The following is a 17,604-nucleotide window of genomic DNA, read 5'->3' on the forward strand; positions in this document are numbered from 1 at the left end:
TAACTTGCTCTGCCACATTTACTATAAATGAAATGCTACTTAGGGAAAAGTTGTACTACAAAAGTAAATTATCGGAAGGGTCACATCTATTTTACTCTGGTGGTAAGCTCAATAGAAAATTTTAAAAATAAACTAGAAAGTTTTCCCTAGCTAAATGCAAGGATAATTATTTTGTTCTAAGTTTATTAAATTCTGACTTTAGTCTGGGATGATAATGTATTTAATACTGGGATTTTCATTTGCATTTGTGTTGAAGTGAATTGTTATTAGGTACTTCACTTTTATGTTGTACTCAATGGTTCTGGCTTTAGACTGGTAACTGCCTTAAGCAAAATCAGCACTAAAACATCACACTCTGTTTCTTCAACACTTTATACAAGATACGGGAAAAAACCAAAGCCTGTGCAAAGTAAAACCATTTATAAAGAAATTGCAGATCACTAGGATTTTGGATTTGGGTAATCCACTTAGATTACCATGGCTGTGTCTTAAAAGGACAATTTTAAGATCACAATATAGGTCACATCCTTAATAGAGTAAGTAGCCCTGCCTGATGTGGCTCAGTGGACTGAGTGCCAGCCTACAAACCGAAAGGTCGCTGATTCAATTCCTGGTCAGGGCACATGCCTGGGTTGTGGGTCAGGTCCCCAGTTGGGGGTATGCAAGAGGCAACTGATTGATGTGTCTCTGACACATTGATGTTTCTCTCCCTTTCCCTCTCCCTTCCCTTCTCTCTAAAAATAAATAGATAAAATCTAAAAATAAAAAAGAAATAAAGTAATGAAATCAATGTTAATTACACAAAACTTTCCATATTTACATGATGCTACCAACAACCAGTAAGACAGATTAAATAAGGCTCTTGTAATGTGATGAATGCCAGCATAAACAGAAAGGAAAAATAATGTCATGAAAAAGAGATTCCTTTGAATCAGGTTATGCAAAAAACCAAAAAACAAAAAACCAAAAAACAAAAAACCAAAAACCAGCATAAAAAAAGAGTGGCATCCAAACTGATTTTTTTCAAAAAAGCTTGGACTTACCATTTTGGCTTGAATAGCTATGAACTTTCATATGAGAAAGATGGAGGGATGTTTTGCAGGAAGTAAATGAGAGATATAGAGAATGGCTAACCTTGAAGGTTTTGCCAAAATATAATAATCAAGTTTAGGTGGTAGGTAATAGCCTTCAAAATACGACCTTATTATTGCAGAACAAAACCTCCACTAAAATCTCCATTGTGAATCCAAGTGCTTAAAACAAGTGCTGCTACATCTAAATGTACTATTAAGTTTTAATCAAATGGTACCAAAAGAAAATATTGTCCAGTATGAGTAAAATATGACTAAAATCACTGCTTTGTCATATTTTTAATTACCACATACATACAACTGCTAAGGCAAATAGTAAATCACAAATGTCTCAGAAATACTTCTCTGCACAAAAAGCAGAAAATATATAATGCTTGATGTCACAAAGGCATTACAAAAATTGACAGTTAAAACATTGCTGCTTTCCTTTTTGATACCAATGACAATAATGCTCTAAGAAAAGGACCCACATTTCTGAACCCTTACTCCTCAAACTAAGCTGAACAGGAAAGCCCAGATACCCCAAGAAACTCAGAACTTTCTTCTAAATACTTATGTGTCCTTCCTGGACAAGGGGATAAAACATGGCTCTAACCAAAGAGACTGTGAAGATTACTTGCAAAACACTGCCAACTTACCCATCAGATTTGAGTTCATGAAAGGTGTTGGGGACAAGCCTTCATGGGCTCCTAATCGACTGTCATTCAAGTGATCACTGTAATGAGGGCTGTCTGTAAAACCCTAGGGGAAAAAAAAGACCAGAGTATTAAAGAGATTACTTGGCAGTCCTGCTAATTGAGCATAATCATCTAATTAACATACAGACTTACAAATGGTTATTCCTAACCAAGTTCCTTCTTCATTACTTGAAAAACTAAACAAAAGTACTTCTTTTATGTTATATTTTAGGTTTTAAAGTAAAAAAGTTTCTTTATTGATCTTAAAGAAAATTAGCCATGCGATCTCTTCAAGAGGAAAAGTTCTAGAAGCCTTTTTTTAAAAAGGATGAACTAAAGAAATATATTTCTGAGTACTAAATTATGAACTAAATTATTAAATTATGAAGATATTTATCTCTATCCTGCTTTCTCTGCCTCCATACCCTACCAATAAAGATTTAGGAAATTACAAATTTTTACTTAAAATACTAAAAACAACCCACAATCAATATACTAGAATCCTTTCCTAAAAGGCAAACAAATATATAGCCAAAGATCTGTTTATAACTCCTTTTAATATTAGTATATACAAAATATACTGTTCCAGAAAGTAAGCCATGTAAAAAGGAAAATAACATTAAAATAGCTGACCTAAGTTACGAGTCTGAAAAATAAAACTACAAACACCATGAAAATAAAGCTAATATTATTATTTTACAATAGCTGCTATTAAATTTCTCTTTATAACTTAAAACATGTTTTGTAAAAGCAAAGAAGGAAAAAGATACCAAAGTTTATGAATAAAATGTTACAAAAGCTCTGTGGATTAAAAACTGTTCTTGTTCTCAAACTCAAACATACTAAATTGAGCATCACCTCTAAAATTGTATTGATAAAGTTTTCAACCCTAGTTAATTAAAACTGCTGATGATACCTACCCTTCTACCAACTTAAAACAATTTTAGTAAACATCAGAAAAATTAATAAGAGGCCCAAACAAGAAAGAAAACTACCCTGGCTCACAGAAACCACCCAGAATCCCCTGGGACTATAAAATCATCAATCACTGAACATTTATCATTACCCAGACTGCAGAGTAACAGTCAAGAAGACATTAATGGGGCTGAAACAGGCCTCATTCTCTTTGCAGGCATGCTGTCAGTTCAACCAAAAGGGTAGGAACTGAGGGCTAAATAACTGCCAAATCATTACAATTGCTTATGGATGCATGTCACAAGTCCTTCTGCTGTTCTGTTTAAAAACTAATCTTCTGGGAGTGCTAACTCCCAAATGAATCTTTGTTTCATTTTTATCTGCTTTAGCATTACCGATACACATGTGACAGACATTCAAGAATAATCTCAGTGTCATTTACAACTTGGTTATAACCACAAGGGTATCCACTGGTAACCATAACCATAGTCCTGTCTGTCACAGCGACATGCAGCAGAAGCTATATACAAAATAGAATAGCTTCTAGCTAAGCTCACTTCTTGGAGTTTACATTTGTTGTTTAAAACTTAACATTCTTTAAGTGCTAAGTGACATACTGCTACCTCACATATATCTGAGTATTTCTCTCTGCCACTGCCTCTCATTGCCATTCTTAGGCATATGGTCAAAAGTAGGTACTGAAATTTACAAAACACTCACTAAATACTGTTTATCATTATTAAACAATGCTACTACTTGAGAAAAATTCACACTTCATTTGAATGCTAAAGAAATAATAATAGATTAGTTTTGTATGTTCTCAGTCTCTTATTCTTGAAGTACAAGAAAAAGACCTTATACCTTTAGAACTATAAAAATAAAATCACTTTAGTTTTTTTAACTACTTTCTAAAGAACAAACATACAAATAAATGTAAGTTTTAGGGTGTCTTCAAATGATTGTACACACAATGTATTAACCTGATTGATTCTATGAGTAATAGAGGAATTCTATCTCTACGCCTCCATTAGTATGTGCTCAGAGAATACAACAATTGTTTTACTTTCAACCACACAAAAATAATAGTACTGTCCCTACCCACATGCACCCACGTATTCCCAGGTATAATAGAGAATTTACTGAAAGATTATTTCTCAGTCCACTCAAAATCTTAAAAAAATTTTTAATGAAATTTTATGGGATTGTCATATTGTATTACAGGAGTCTATGACCTTTTTTCATCATGTATAAACAAGATTTAAATATAGGTCCTCAATATTTCTTAATAAATTGTATGCATATATTATTAAGCAACATATCAAATTTCACTATGGTATAATTTTGCTCATTTAAGATAAAAATTAAATAGAAATTTGGATTATTTTTTCCAACACCTCAAAGTTTCACCTTAGTCCATAAAATTTTCTTGAAAAGCCATAGCCCAAGAAGAAATAGTTCTCTATCCACAGATGCAAACTGATGATAGAGGAAGGACAAAGAAGCTGAATTTATAAATGTTTGTTACAGTTTTAGACCTAATATATACCAAATCCTCACTTAAAAGCCAGGGCTTGGTTACTGTTTGAGATTAATTTTGTCATTTCTTCCATACTGTAGTAGTAGTGATATCCACCCAGGATATAACTGTTGGTGAAAGATGAATAGTTGCAAAATAATTTACAAACATTTAAATAAGATCACTACACAGCACATGTTCAAGATCAGTTCTAGAAAAGTACAGAGATATCTATCAGTCAGTATGTTAATTTGTCAGCTAGCTGGGCAGTATGTAGAACAGTGCTTTGCAAACTTCAGCGTTTACATGAATTGACTGGAGATCTTGTTAAAATGCAGATTAAGAAGTGTAAGATCTTGAGTAAAGCCTGAATTTACATATTTCTAACACACAGGTGATGTTGATGCTACTGGTCCACATACCACATTTCTAGGATCAAGAACCTAGGCAATCTGGAAACAAAGATATCTTTCATACACAGAGAAAAAAAGCTTATGCCTAGAAAGGAGATAGCTAGATTATCTCCCATCCACCCACCCCAACCATATTAAAACAGCACAAGTTTCCAGGTTAAGTATGAATTAGGAAGAAATCCTACAGTTAACAGAAAAACTGAAGCAATTAGAGTAACAAAACATTTTTATGTACATAGGTATGCACTTACCCACATAGTATTAAATACGAGACGGATGTCAAATACAGCTTTAATTTTTTTAAAAAATGGGTTAGTTGACCCATAGTTTAAACAGCCTGCTCTTTAAATACCACATACAGTTAGGCCATGAGAGCATAGATGCCCATAAGTAGCAAAGGCAAAAGAATGTCACAACATAATGCAATATGGGGCTGACAAAATATCAGGGAAGGAAGCAGAATCATGCAGTGACCAGCTAGAATATCAAAGGGCTGGAGAAAACAAAGGGAACATGACTGACCCAAGAAAGAAAGGAGTTGGAGTGAGGAGAAAGGAACAAAAACCAAGCAAGCAATTGCTAAGATGGAGCCTAAGTTCATCAGTCAGTGGTACTGACCAGTGAACGCTATTGCAATTTTAAAATATAAGAAAAGTAAACCAGTGAGATCATTAAATATGGAGCTATCATGGTGTGTATTTTAAATTGATAGAGCATGACTGTGCTAATAAAAGTAGTCAAACCTGACCCCCTGGGGCTCTTAATTAAGATCTTGAATTCTGTACAATGGTTTTACCATGAAAATAACCATTAATGAAAATGAGATTTTTAATACATGAGATGATAAACACTACCTTATGAAGGAAAGAGCAATACTACCACAACCATCTATCATTGTAGCTTTTTAGCCACAGAATGCTACTAACCAGAAAAATATTTCTATATACATCCTAATAATTACTGTTTCTATCTTACAATAAAAATGGAAAGGACTTAAAGTATTAGAAACTGATAAAATCAGTTGATCCATAGATCACAAAACTGTTCAATTTTATACGTAAAATCTGTCTAATTTGTAAATCTTAATCAGTTCCATTTATGAATATATAATACTTTATAAAAGCTTTGATATTATTAAATGTGTTCTTATATAATTCATTTTGTAATTTCCTTTATGCTCATTTTATGGTACAGAATTTAGAAATGTTAATCCCTGCTACAATGACAACAGATATGAAGTAATTAATCAAAGCTGCTACCATTTTTAAACTAAATTAAACTGCACATAATCAAACAAATCTTTTGTTCTATCAAAAACAAAACCAAACAAAAGCATCCGGTATTATTTACATAATAGTACTTTCCTCTGGTGTGTCTCCTCAAAAGTATAAAAACTTTTTTCTTTGGTTAATTTTTTAAATAACTCATTTAAAACACGTACATCACCAAAGAATGCTTCCCAAGTTGAGAACAGACTCATAGTTTTTCTAAATTATGTTGCTATTTCTTTGTATGAAAACCACTGTCTAGTTAAAAATATTCTTTCCAATTATTTTCAATAGTTAAAAAGTGCACGTGTGATGGGAAAGGCTCTTCCAATAAAGATTTACTTTCTCAGAAAAGCTTTTCCTGACCCTAGCAAGACCAAATGGGGTGAAATCATTCTGAGCTCCCACAGCAGCAAGTATTTCCATCGTATCACTGCTCACCCTTAGTGAAATTACCTATTTAATTATCCATTTAAATTATACCATAATTATCTGTTATAATTGCACAGTACAGTGTAGTGGATAAATGTGGAATTTTTGAAGCCAGACTGGCAGATCTGAATTCCATCTTTATCGCACACTGCTATGTGACTTGGGACAACATAATCTTCTTGCCTCAGTTTCCTTATCTGTAAAATCAGGGATAATAATACTATTATGATCATTTCACAGGTTGTTGTAAGCATTAAGTCAGTAAATACTATGTACCATTTGGAAAAGTATCTGGCACATAGTAAAATGCTAGCTAGCCATTATCAGTATCATCTCAGTTACAGATTGTTATGTCTTATAAATTCTGAGAAGGTAGGACCATGTCTGTTTTTTCACAATTACATCCTCAGAATAATGGCTGGCGCAATACATAGCAGGTGCTCAATAAATGATGGATGGGCAGTTTCAGCTGCTAAATCTTTAAAATGCTGAAGGTCTTTATATATGCTAAATATTCAATTAGTTTTTCTGTACAACACCCAATAATTAGCAGAAATAAGGCTGATAAAGTACTAGCTTTTCTGACTAACTGAATAGTAACCGCAAAATTTTAGTACTAATAGAGCCTCAACTACTGAAATCCTATAGCTCTAAGCTGTCAAAGCCAGTGGATTCAGACAAAAGCCATAAGCTACCAGAAAGCTCCAGAGAGACCTGGTTATAAATGAGTGGTCACATCTTAAAGAGAAGTAAAATGGAAATAAGTAGAAATAACAAATGAAATTTAAAAAGAGAAAAAAGGCCTTATTATATTTCTTTATATATTCCTATGATAAGCTACCAAAATAAATGTTTAGATAAATAAGGTTATGTTTTTTAGACAAATCCATGACTGTGACTGTCTCTCTCAGTTAAATACACCTATAGGAAAGACAAGTGGGTCGACCTGATCACAATGGTCTGTTACCTGATAGCAGGGTCTATGTCTGTATCACTCCTCATTTTATCACTAGTGACAAGCACATTAATGAGCACACAGCATATAACTAATAAAATTTGTTAATTTAATGAACGAATGAAAAATGAACAATGCTCACTGTTAATGAATCAGGTTTACATCTGAAAACGTTACATGCTACTCAATGTATGAAGGTTCTGCTATCCTTTAAGAGGTCAATTACTAACATATAATAAATTTTCTAGACAGAAAAATGGATTCTGTCACTCATATCCCCAAATTCCTAAACAGCAAGAACATTTTATTTCTACTTATAATCCCTAAAGAGACCAGCACAAAACTTTTGCATGTAATTAAGTCCCTAAGTTTTTCTTTTTTAAAAAAGTTTTTTAAATTTTATTTTTGATTGTAGCAGAGGGGAAGGAAGGGAGAAAGAGCAAGAGAAACATCGATGTGAGCAATAAACATTGACTGGCTGCCTTCTGTACATGCCCCAACCAGGGATCAAAACTGCAACCCAACATGTCCCCTGGCAGGGAGTCAAACCCGGGACCTTCTGGTTTGCCAGACAACGCCCAACCAACTGAGCCACACCGGCTGAGGCTAAGTGCCTAAGCTTTTCTTGAAGGATGAATAACCTCTCCAGTTAACTTTTTATTTATGAATGCTAAGAAGTAGTTTCAGAGAACTACTATAATCCCAGACTGAAGAGCAAGTCTTAAATTATCATGGAAGAGAGAAGAGGGAGAATCAAAATCTTCTAGAGAGGGAAAGGATCCTTAGAAAATACGGTGGATACATGAAATACAGCTTACCAGAACAGCACAAAATGCTTTTGAACCTGAGATCCCAAACAATCACTAAAAAAGTTCACATGGGTTCAGTTCTAAGTTGAACCCAGCCCTATTCACAAATACATCCAAGCAACTGCTAATGCCATCTGTTAGAAGCAATCAGAATTGACTTTCTCTTACTTTGGTCTGTAGCTTTAGTTATGTTTGAAAGTTTAAAGGAAGAAAAGTTTTCTGTAATTTAACCATTTAAAATCCATTTTTTTACAAGGAGGAATCAAAACATCTCTAGGCATCACAAGGAGAGTATATTAAAAGAGGAAAAGCAAAATATATATTACTGAATCCAGGTGATACACAGAATTTTAGAGCCTTAAGCCATCAAATGAGGGGAGATCCAACAAAAACCAGAATTATCTTCTGAAAGGTGAGCTGCACTAGGAGAGTGTTCTAGAAACCAGTCTGTATCAGTGTACCAGCTGATGTTATTGTGAGAGGTTACATTTGGACTCAGTGAATTTTTTTTGAAGACTCTTGCAAGGCGTTTGCCCATTTCATAATGGGTGATTCATGAGCACACCTGTCCACCCTGTGCTGAGTGTCCAGCAGTTTTTCACCAAATAAGGCATGACCTCTATGCCCCACACTCCCTATTCACCTGACCTCACCCAGAGCAACTAAATTGTATTTCCCCAGATGAAAAATGTCCTCAAAGGGTAAGTTTTGCCAGTGGAAATGGGGTGAAACAAAAAATGGCAGAAGCACTAAAAGGCATCAAAATTGACAAGTTCAAAAACTGTTTTGACAAGTCTCAACAAATTGAAGATTGAAATCATATCACACATCTTCTCTGACCACAATGCTATAAAACTAGAAATCAATCACAAGAAGAACACTGAAAAACACACTAAGACATGGAAGCTAAATAACATGTTATTAAACAATGAATGGGTCAACAACAAGATCAAGGAAGAAATAAAAAGATACCTTGAAACAAATGAAAATGAGGACACAACAATCCAAAATCTGTGGGACACCAGGAAAGCAATCCTAAGAAGGAAATTCAGAGCATTACAGGCCTATCTCAGAAAACAAGAAAAAGCTCAAATAAACAATCTAACGTCACACTTAAAGGAACTTTAAAAGAAAAAACAAAGACAAAAATGAGAAGGAAGGAAATAATAAAGAGCAGAAATAAACAAAATAGAGTCTAAAAAAATACAAAAGATCAATGAATACATGAGCTCATTCTTTGAAAAGATAAAAGATTGACAAACCTTACCAGACTCACAAAGGGAAAAAAAGAGAAAGGATCCAAACATATAAAATCAGAAATGAAAGAAGAGAAATAACAACTGATACCAAAGAAATACAAAGGATTATAAGAAAATACTAGGGACAACTATATGCTAATAAACTGGACAACCTAGATGAAATGGGTAAATTCCTATAAACATATAATCTTCTGAAACTAAATGAGGAAGAAACAGAGAATCTGAATAGACAGATGACACCTAATAAAACTGAAGCAGTAATCAAAAAACTCCCAACAAACAAAAGCCCTGGACTGGATGGCTTCACTGAGGAATTCATCACAGAATGTAATTCATACATTCTGAGATGAATTAAGGTCTCTGCTTCTCAAAATATTTCATAAAACTCAAGGGGAGAAAAGGCTCCCAAACTCATTTTGTGAGGCCAGAATTATCCTAATTCCAAAACCAGATAAAGACAATACAAAGAAAGAAAATTATAATCCAGTATCTCTAATGAACATAGATGCTAAAATCCTCAACAAAATATTAGCAAACTGAACACGTCAGTGCATCAAAAAGATATACCATGGTCAAGTCGGATTTATTCCAGGAATGCAAGGTTGGTACAACAGTCACAAACCAATAAAAGTGATACATGACATAAAACAAAATGAAATATAAAAACCACATGATCGTATCAACAGATGCAGAAAAATCATTTGATAAAATCCAGCACCCATTTATGATAAAAACACTCAGTAAAGTGGGAATAGAGGGAGCATACCTCAACATAAAAAGACCATATATGTCAAAGCCACTGCCAGTATCATACTCAGTGAGCAAACACCACAAGTGTTCCCCTTAAGATCGGGAAGAAGACAGGGATATCTGCTTTCACTTCTCTTATTCAACATAGTACTGGAGGTCCTAGCCACAGCAATCAGACAAGGAGAAGAAATAAAAGGCATCCAAATAGGAGTTTGCAGATGACATGATACTGTACATAGATAACCCCAAAGATTCCACCAAGAAACTACTAGAACTGATAAATGAATTCAGCAAAGTAGCAGGATACAAAACTAATACTCAGAAATCAGTTGCATTTTTATATGCCAATAATGAACTAACAGAAAGGGAAATTAAAGAAACCCATTCACAATACCTAGGAATAAAACTAACTGAGGATATAAAAGAACTGTACTTGCAAAACTATAAGACTCTGAAGAAAGAAATTAAAGACACATATAAGTCCTTTTTCCTTTTGGCTCAATCCCTCAACCCCCTTAACCTCCCTACCCCCTCTAGCTGCACTCATGGACATGGACAACAATGTGGTTATTGCTGGGGGTTGGGGGCGGAATACACAGACTAAATGATAACAGAAAAAAAATACAATGAAGATTAAGTTAAAGAAAAAAGAGGATACAAATAAGTGGAAGCAAAGACCATGTTCATGGATGGGAAGAATTAACATCATTAACGAATCCGTACTAACCAAAGCAATCTATAGATTCAAAGCAATTCTTATCAAGATTCCAATGACATATTTCACAGAACTAGAACAAATATTTCAAAACTTTATATAGAACCACAAAAGACCCCACATAGCAACAGCGATCCTGAGAAAGGAGAACAAAGTTAGAGCTATCACACTACCGAATATCAAGCTTATACTGTAAGGCCATAGTAATCAAAGCAGCATTGTACTGGCATAAAAACAGACACATAGATCAATGGAACACAATAGAGAGTCCGGAAATAAATCCACACCTTCATAGTCAATTAATATTTGACCAAAGAAGCAAACATACATTGGGCTCAATATTGTTTATTCAATAAATGGTGTTGGGAAAACTGGACAGATACGTGCAGAAAAATGAAATTAGACCACCTTCTTATATCACACACAAGAATAAAATAAAAATGGATCAAAGATTTAAATGTTAGACCTGAAACCATAAAAATCCTAGAAGAAAACATAGGCAGCAAAATCCTGGTCATCGCTTGTAGAATTTTTTTTTATCAGACACATCTCCCCAGGCAAGTGAAACAAACAAACAAAAAAAAACAAATGGGACTACATTGAACTAAAATGTTTTTGCATGGCAAAGGAAATCATCAACAAAATAAAAAGACCACCCACAGAATGGGAGAACATATTTGCCAATACACGTGATAAGGGATTAGTCAATATCCAAATTCTATAAAGTACTTACAAAACTCAAGACCAAAAAAAATAAAACAAAACAGCCCTATTAAAAAGTGGGCAAAGGACCTGAATAGACACCTTCCCAATGAGGACATTCAGATGGGCAATAGACATATGAAAAGATGTTCAACATCACTAATCATCAGAGAAATGCAAATTAAAACCACAACGAGATACCATCTCACACCTGTCAGAATGGCTATCATCAATGAATTAACAAACAACAAGTGCTAGCGAGGATGGGGAGAAAGGGGAACCCTTTTGCTTTGTTGATGGGAATGCAGATTGATGCAGCCACTGTGGAAAACAGTACGGAGATACCTCAAAAAATTAAAAATGGAACTGCCTTTTGACCCAGTGATCCCACTCCTGGGAATATACCTGAAGGATCCCAAAACACTAATTCAGAAGAACATAATAAGCACACCTATGTTCGCTGCAGCATTATTTACAATTGCCAAGATACGGAAGCAGCCCAAGTGTCCATCAGGAGATGAGTGGATAAAAAAACTATGGGACATTTACAAAATGGAATACTACTCGGCCATAAAAAAGAACATTTTACTCTTCACGATCTCTTTACTCTTTACTCTTTGGACGGATCTGGAGAGCACTATGCTAAGTGAAATAAGCCAGTCAGACTGGTCAAAATGGAGGTGTAGGTAAAAACAGCTTGCTTCTGCATGGAAATGTAGCAAAAATTTCAACTAGACGACAAAACAAACATCACCCAGAATTGTCAAAAAATCAAGCTGTGACAACCAAGGATTTAAAGAAGCCACATTCATCCAGATGTGCAGGAGGGGCAGACACATGGAGAGCCCTGGCAACATGCAGAGAAGTGTGGAGACACGTGTAGACAGGAACAGGTGGTCCTGCATCCACAAGTGTGGATAAAAAACAGGAGGGATGCCTCAGGAGAGGGATCCCAGCCCAAGTCCAGACCACCGAGCCCAGGAAGATAAGTCCCCATAAATGCTGATTGTGAAAACCACTGGGGATTGAGGCAGCAGGAGAAAAGGCAGAATTCTCAAGAGACTCCTCTTACAGGACCCACAACAGACTTAGCACTCATACAGATTCACCCTGTCTGGGATTTAGCACCAGGGCAACAGCCAGAAAGGGCACCAGTGGCAGAAGGGGAAAAAGTGAAGTGCGAGTTCCGGGAGACAGCTTCCTCCCAGGCAAAACTCCGGAGGCCAGGCCTCCTCCTCTCTGAGCCATCCCCCACACAGAGCCACAGCACAGTGACACGGGTTGTCCTACCCTGGCAATTACCTAAAGCTCCAGCCCATACAACTTAACAGGTGCACTTTTCTACAATAGGCCACACTACTAAGACAGGGGGGTCAAGGCAGCTCACCTTATACACAGAAACAAACACAGGGAAGCTGCTGAAATGAGGAGACAAAGAAATATGGCCCAAGTGAAAGAACAGAATAGAACTCCAGAAAAAGAACTAAAGAAATGGAGATAAGCAACCTATCACATGCACAGTTCAAAACATTGGTTATCAGTATGCTCCAGGAATTCACTGGATACTTTAACAGCATTTAAAAAACCCAGGCAGAAATGAAGTTTGCATTAAGTGAAATAAAGAAAAATCTATAGGGAACCAACAGTGAAGGGGATGAAACTGAGAAGCAAATCAATGATTTGGAACACAAGAAAGGAAAATGCATTCAATCAGAATAGCAGGAAGAAAAAATAATTCAAAAAAACAAGGACAGGACAGGTTTAGGAACCTCTGGGACATCTCCAAACATCCAAATCATGGAGGTACCAGAAGGAGAAGAGGAAGACCAAGAAATTGAAAACTTATTTGAAAAAATAATGAAAGACAATGTCCCTAAACTGGTGAAGGAAATAGACATACAAGTCCAGGAGGCACAGAGAGTCCCAAACAAGATGGACCCAACCAGGACCACATCAAGACATAACTAAAACGCCAAGGGTTAAAGATAAACAGAGAATTTTAAAAGCAGCAAGACAAAAGCAGAGAGTTATCTACCAAAAAGTTCCCATAAGACTGTCAGGTGATATCTCAAAAGAAACTTTGCAGCCTAGAAGGGACCGGAAAGAAATATTCAAAGTGATGAAAAGCAAGGACACAAAACCTAGAATACTCTATCCAGCAAAGCTATCATTTAGAATGGAAGGGCAGATATAGTGCCTCCCAGATAAGGTAAAACTAAAGGAGTTCATCATCACGAAGCCATTATTATATGAAATGCTAAAGGGAATTCATGTAAGAAAAAGATGACGATCAAAATGATGAATATTAAAATGGCAATAAATACACAACTATCAATAATTGAATCCAAATAATGAACTAAGCAAACAAGAACAGGAGCAGAATCACAGATATGTAGATCATTGGGAGGATTAATAGAAGGGGGCAGGGGGAAAATGGGGGGAAAGGTGCAAGAATTAAGAAGCACGAATTGGTAGGTACAAAATGGACTGGGGATATTAAGAATAGTATCAGGAATGGAGTAGCCAAAGAACTTATATGCACAAGCCATGGACATGAACTAAGAGAGGCACTGCTAGAAGGAATGGGGGCACCAGGTGGAGGGGGCAAAAAGGAAAAATTGGGACAACTGTAATAGCATAATCAGTAAAATATATTTTTAAAAACAAATAAAAAAATACAACAAAACCTAAAAAAATACTAAATACCATATGATTTCACTCATATATGGACTCAAATGAAGAAAGAGAACAAACAAGAAAAATGGGGATAGATAGGCTCATAGTGGAGAGCAGGATGGCAGCTAGTGTAGGGGCAGGGGTTAGAGGGTGAAGGGATTGAGCAAAAAAGAAAAACGACTCATGGGCATGGACAACAGTGTGGTGATTACTGGGAGGAAGGATGGTATAAGGGAACTAAAAGATAATGTAAAAAATACAATAAAGATTAAAAAAATCCAAAATCCCTGAGCAGTGGAAAAACATTTTGATAGTTTTATTGCATCAAATAGAGAGTACTTTGAAGGTGACTGAAGTTTAAACATGTAAGAATATTTTTATAAATAAATTCTGGGGTTTTTTTGGGTCCCCCCTCATACAGGTCACACTCATTTTACCTACCATGCAGATGAAGAGATACCAGTTAAATCACTGTCTTGCTAAGGATCTGCAAGAGATTTGCAGAGCTGGGACTAAGAATGTCATATACTTTACACCAATTTACAGGGGATTCTAAAACTAACACTATGAGGCAAGTGTAGTGAAGACTAGTATCATTTTAGATACTAAAAAACTAAAGCTCAGAGTAACCAAGATTACAAAACAGACTCAAATTCTGAATTATCAACTGCCAGCAAGAAGCTTCCTATTGTTTTGCACCATTAATCTATGTTAGTATTATTAGACTACCTATTAGTCTAAGGGGCAAGATGGCATGACCAGTAAAATTTTAAATAAAGCCCAAGTGAATCTGCTAAACTTCCAACTGATACTTCTGGATTGAGCCTGAACAGGTTAGAAAATGGCAATTTAACAGTACAGCTTCAAATGGGTACATGAAAGGCAAATAAACATTGCCAGACAGGTAAAGAAATGGCATAAATATTTGCTAAGGGTGCTCTAGAGCAGGACAAAACATGTTGATAACTGAAAAACAGAAATGTCAATCACACCTCTGTGGCATCATAATGATCACAAACTAACTTTTATTGAGAGGCTACTAAATAAATTAACCAATATAATACATGCCAGCATTTTATTATAGGCTTTCATGTATTATATCAGTTAATTTAAAATATATACAGATACTATATTACCCCATCTTATAGTTGAGAAAATTTTGTCTTAGAGAATTTAAATAACTTTCCCAAAGTCAGAGAACATTAGAAAACTCATTTAGACTTGGAATTATGACAGCAGGTGAATTAATGTTAACCACCAATTTTTTGATCTCCAGCACCAAGATTATCAATAGAGTACACACTTAAATAAAGAATAATTTCTATGAAGCCAGCCATATTCAATGTCTCAGAACCCCTTTGGTCTCATGGCTTCTTGTATAAAAAATATTTTGTCTTAAAAAATACTGAGAATCCAATGAGCTTTTTTTAATGTGGGACATACCCATTGATATTTACCATATTAGAAATTATACCTGAGAAATTAAAAAAAAACACAAGAACTGTCAGAGCAAAGGCATCATCTACCATGTAGCATTTGGAAATTTCATGGTACACTCAGGAAAGAGTAAGACTGAAATGGCAAATAACATCTTGGTAGTATTATGAAGTTTTAATCTTACAAATACTTTAAATGGGTCCAGCGGACCTTGAGCGGTCCCTGGAACACACTAGGTAAATTAATAGATTACAGCTGATGCTTGAACAATATGGACAAGAGAGAGGGGGTATGGAGTAGGGTGGGGTCTGTTAGAGCACAAACTCTGATGCAGTCAAAAATCTACATGTAACTTTTTGGTCAAAACCACCATTGGTTGAATCTGGATGCAAAATCTGGGCATATGAAGAGCCAATTGTACAGGTGGGACAAAAAAGAGATTTACAGTTGTAAGTACACAAAACAATTTATTCTTGTAGTATTACTTATTAATTATTGTATTATTTCCCCTAGAAATAACTGTAAATCTATTTTGCCCCATCCTGTATATTTATCTTTAAAAATCCACATATAAGTGGACCCACACAGTTCAAATGCATTTTGTTCAAAGATCAACAGTATTTACTATATTTTAAAATAAATCATGAACCCTCATGACCACTACACCTGGTTAGAGTCTGAAAACCCAGGTTAAAAATTTTAAAACTGAGGCTTCATTTCAGAGGTGAGAAAAAGAGATTCACAAAGTCAAGGGGCATGACTAAGATTACACAGTCAGTCAGTAGATATGTAATCTCACTGTATTAAAAAAATGTACTTTTGGCTTTTGATTAAAAAATATCAGTAGACAAATACTTAGGGGTAGTTGGTAGTAAGGAAAGCGATTGCACAATAGAAACTAAGGTATCAAACTTCCAAGGATCCCTTACATAAGCCAGTACTTTCAGTGTTGCGCAGAAAAAGCTAATAGTAAAGACTTCATTTCTCCATTTACTCATCTGTGCTGCTTCTAGGGCTTCCACTGATCCCCATGAGATCAGCCAAACTAAGAACTTTATTTCCACATGTACTTCCAAACAGTATGAAGTAACAGAGACCAGATTAACCCTCACACTTGAAACAATCACCAAACTAAAAAAAAAAAAAAAAAAAAAAAAAACATTTAACAACAGTTTTGAGACACTGGATATTGGCAGTGCAGTAATGGTGATCTCTAAGAGAGGGGTAGGGGGAAGGCGGAAAAGAGGAAGATAGCTTAACCTATAACTATATACCTAGTAAAAAAAAAAAAAAAGAAAGAAATAAAGAATATTTCAGACACATGGGAGATGAAAAACTTCATAACCACCAGACCTACACAATGAGGAATATTAAAGAAAGTCCATCAGTAAAAAAGAAAATAATACCAAAACGAAATATAAATCTACACAAAGAACTAAAATAACGCATGTTCTCCGATCACAGGATTAAATATCAATAAGCCCTGGCTGGTGTTGCTCAGTGGATTAAGTGCTGGCCTGCAAACCAAAGGGTCATTGGTTCCATTCTCAGTCAGGACACATGCCTAGATTGCAGGCCAGGTCCCCAGTAGGGGGCGCACAAGATGCAACCACACACTGATGTTTCCCTTTCTTTCTCCCTCCCTTCTCTAAAAATAAGTAACAAAAAATTTGAAAACAATTATAGTTCACATTCTGAATTTTAAAATAATAAAATATCTCTAGAGAATCCCCAAATATTACAAAATTAAATAATATATGGGTCCAGGAAGTAATAAATTGGAAAGTTATAAAGTATTTTAAACTGAGTGAAATGAAAATACAACACAGCAAAAACTATGGGATATAAGTAACACCATGGTCAGAGAAAAAGTCATAGTAATTCATAGAACTTACTGCAAACTATATCAGCATGAAAAAGGACATAGAAACTATCAATAAGAGATAAGAAGAAATGAAGAATACAATTTCTGAATTGAAGAACACAGTA

The 17,604-nt window shown here is 35.2% G+C and overlaps 1 protein-coding gene across 4 annotated transcripts in view; it reads right to left on the reverse strand.

Moving 5' to 3' along the window:
- TCF12 (transcription factor 12) overlaps positions 1 to 17,604 on the reverse strand; it is a 351,976-nt gene that overhangs the window by 188,802 nt on the left and 145,570 nt on the right. For all 4 annotated transcript variants that reach the window (XM_054565372.1, XM_054565371.1, XM_054565370.1 and 1 more), the window contains exon 5: positions 1,730 to 1,832. In XM_054565372.1, coding sequence (XP_054421347.1) covers positions 1,730 to 1,832 — 103 coding nt within the window. The remainder of the gene's footprint in view (positions 1 to 1,729; positions 1,833 to 17,604) is intronic.

The sequence above is a fragment of the Pteronotus mesoamericanus genome, unplaced genomic scaffold (assembly GCF_021234165.1).
Source record: "Pteronotus mesoamericanus isolate MK-2021 breed Mesoamerican mustached bat unplaced genomic scaffold, CSHL_Meso_final contig_164, whole genome shotgun sequence".
NCBI classification, from domain to species: Eukaryota; Metazoa; Chordata; class Mammalia; order Chiroptera; family Mormoopidae; genus Pteronotus; species Pteronotus mesoamericanus.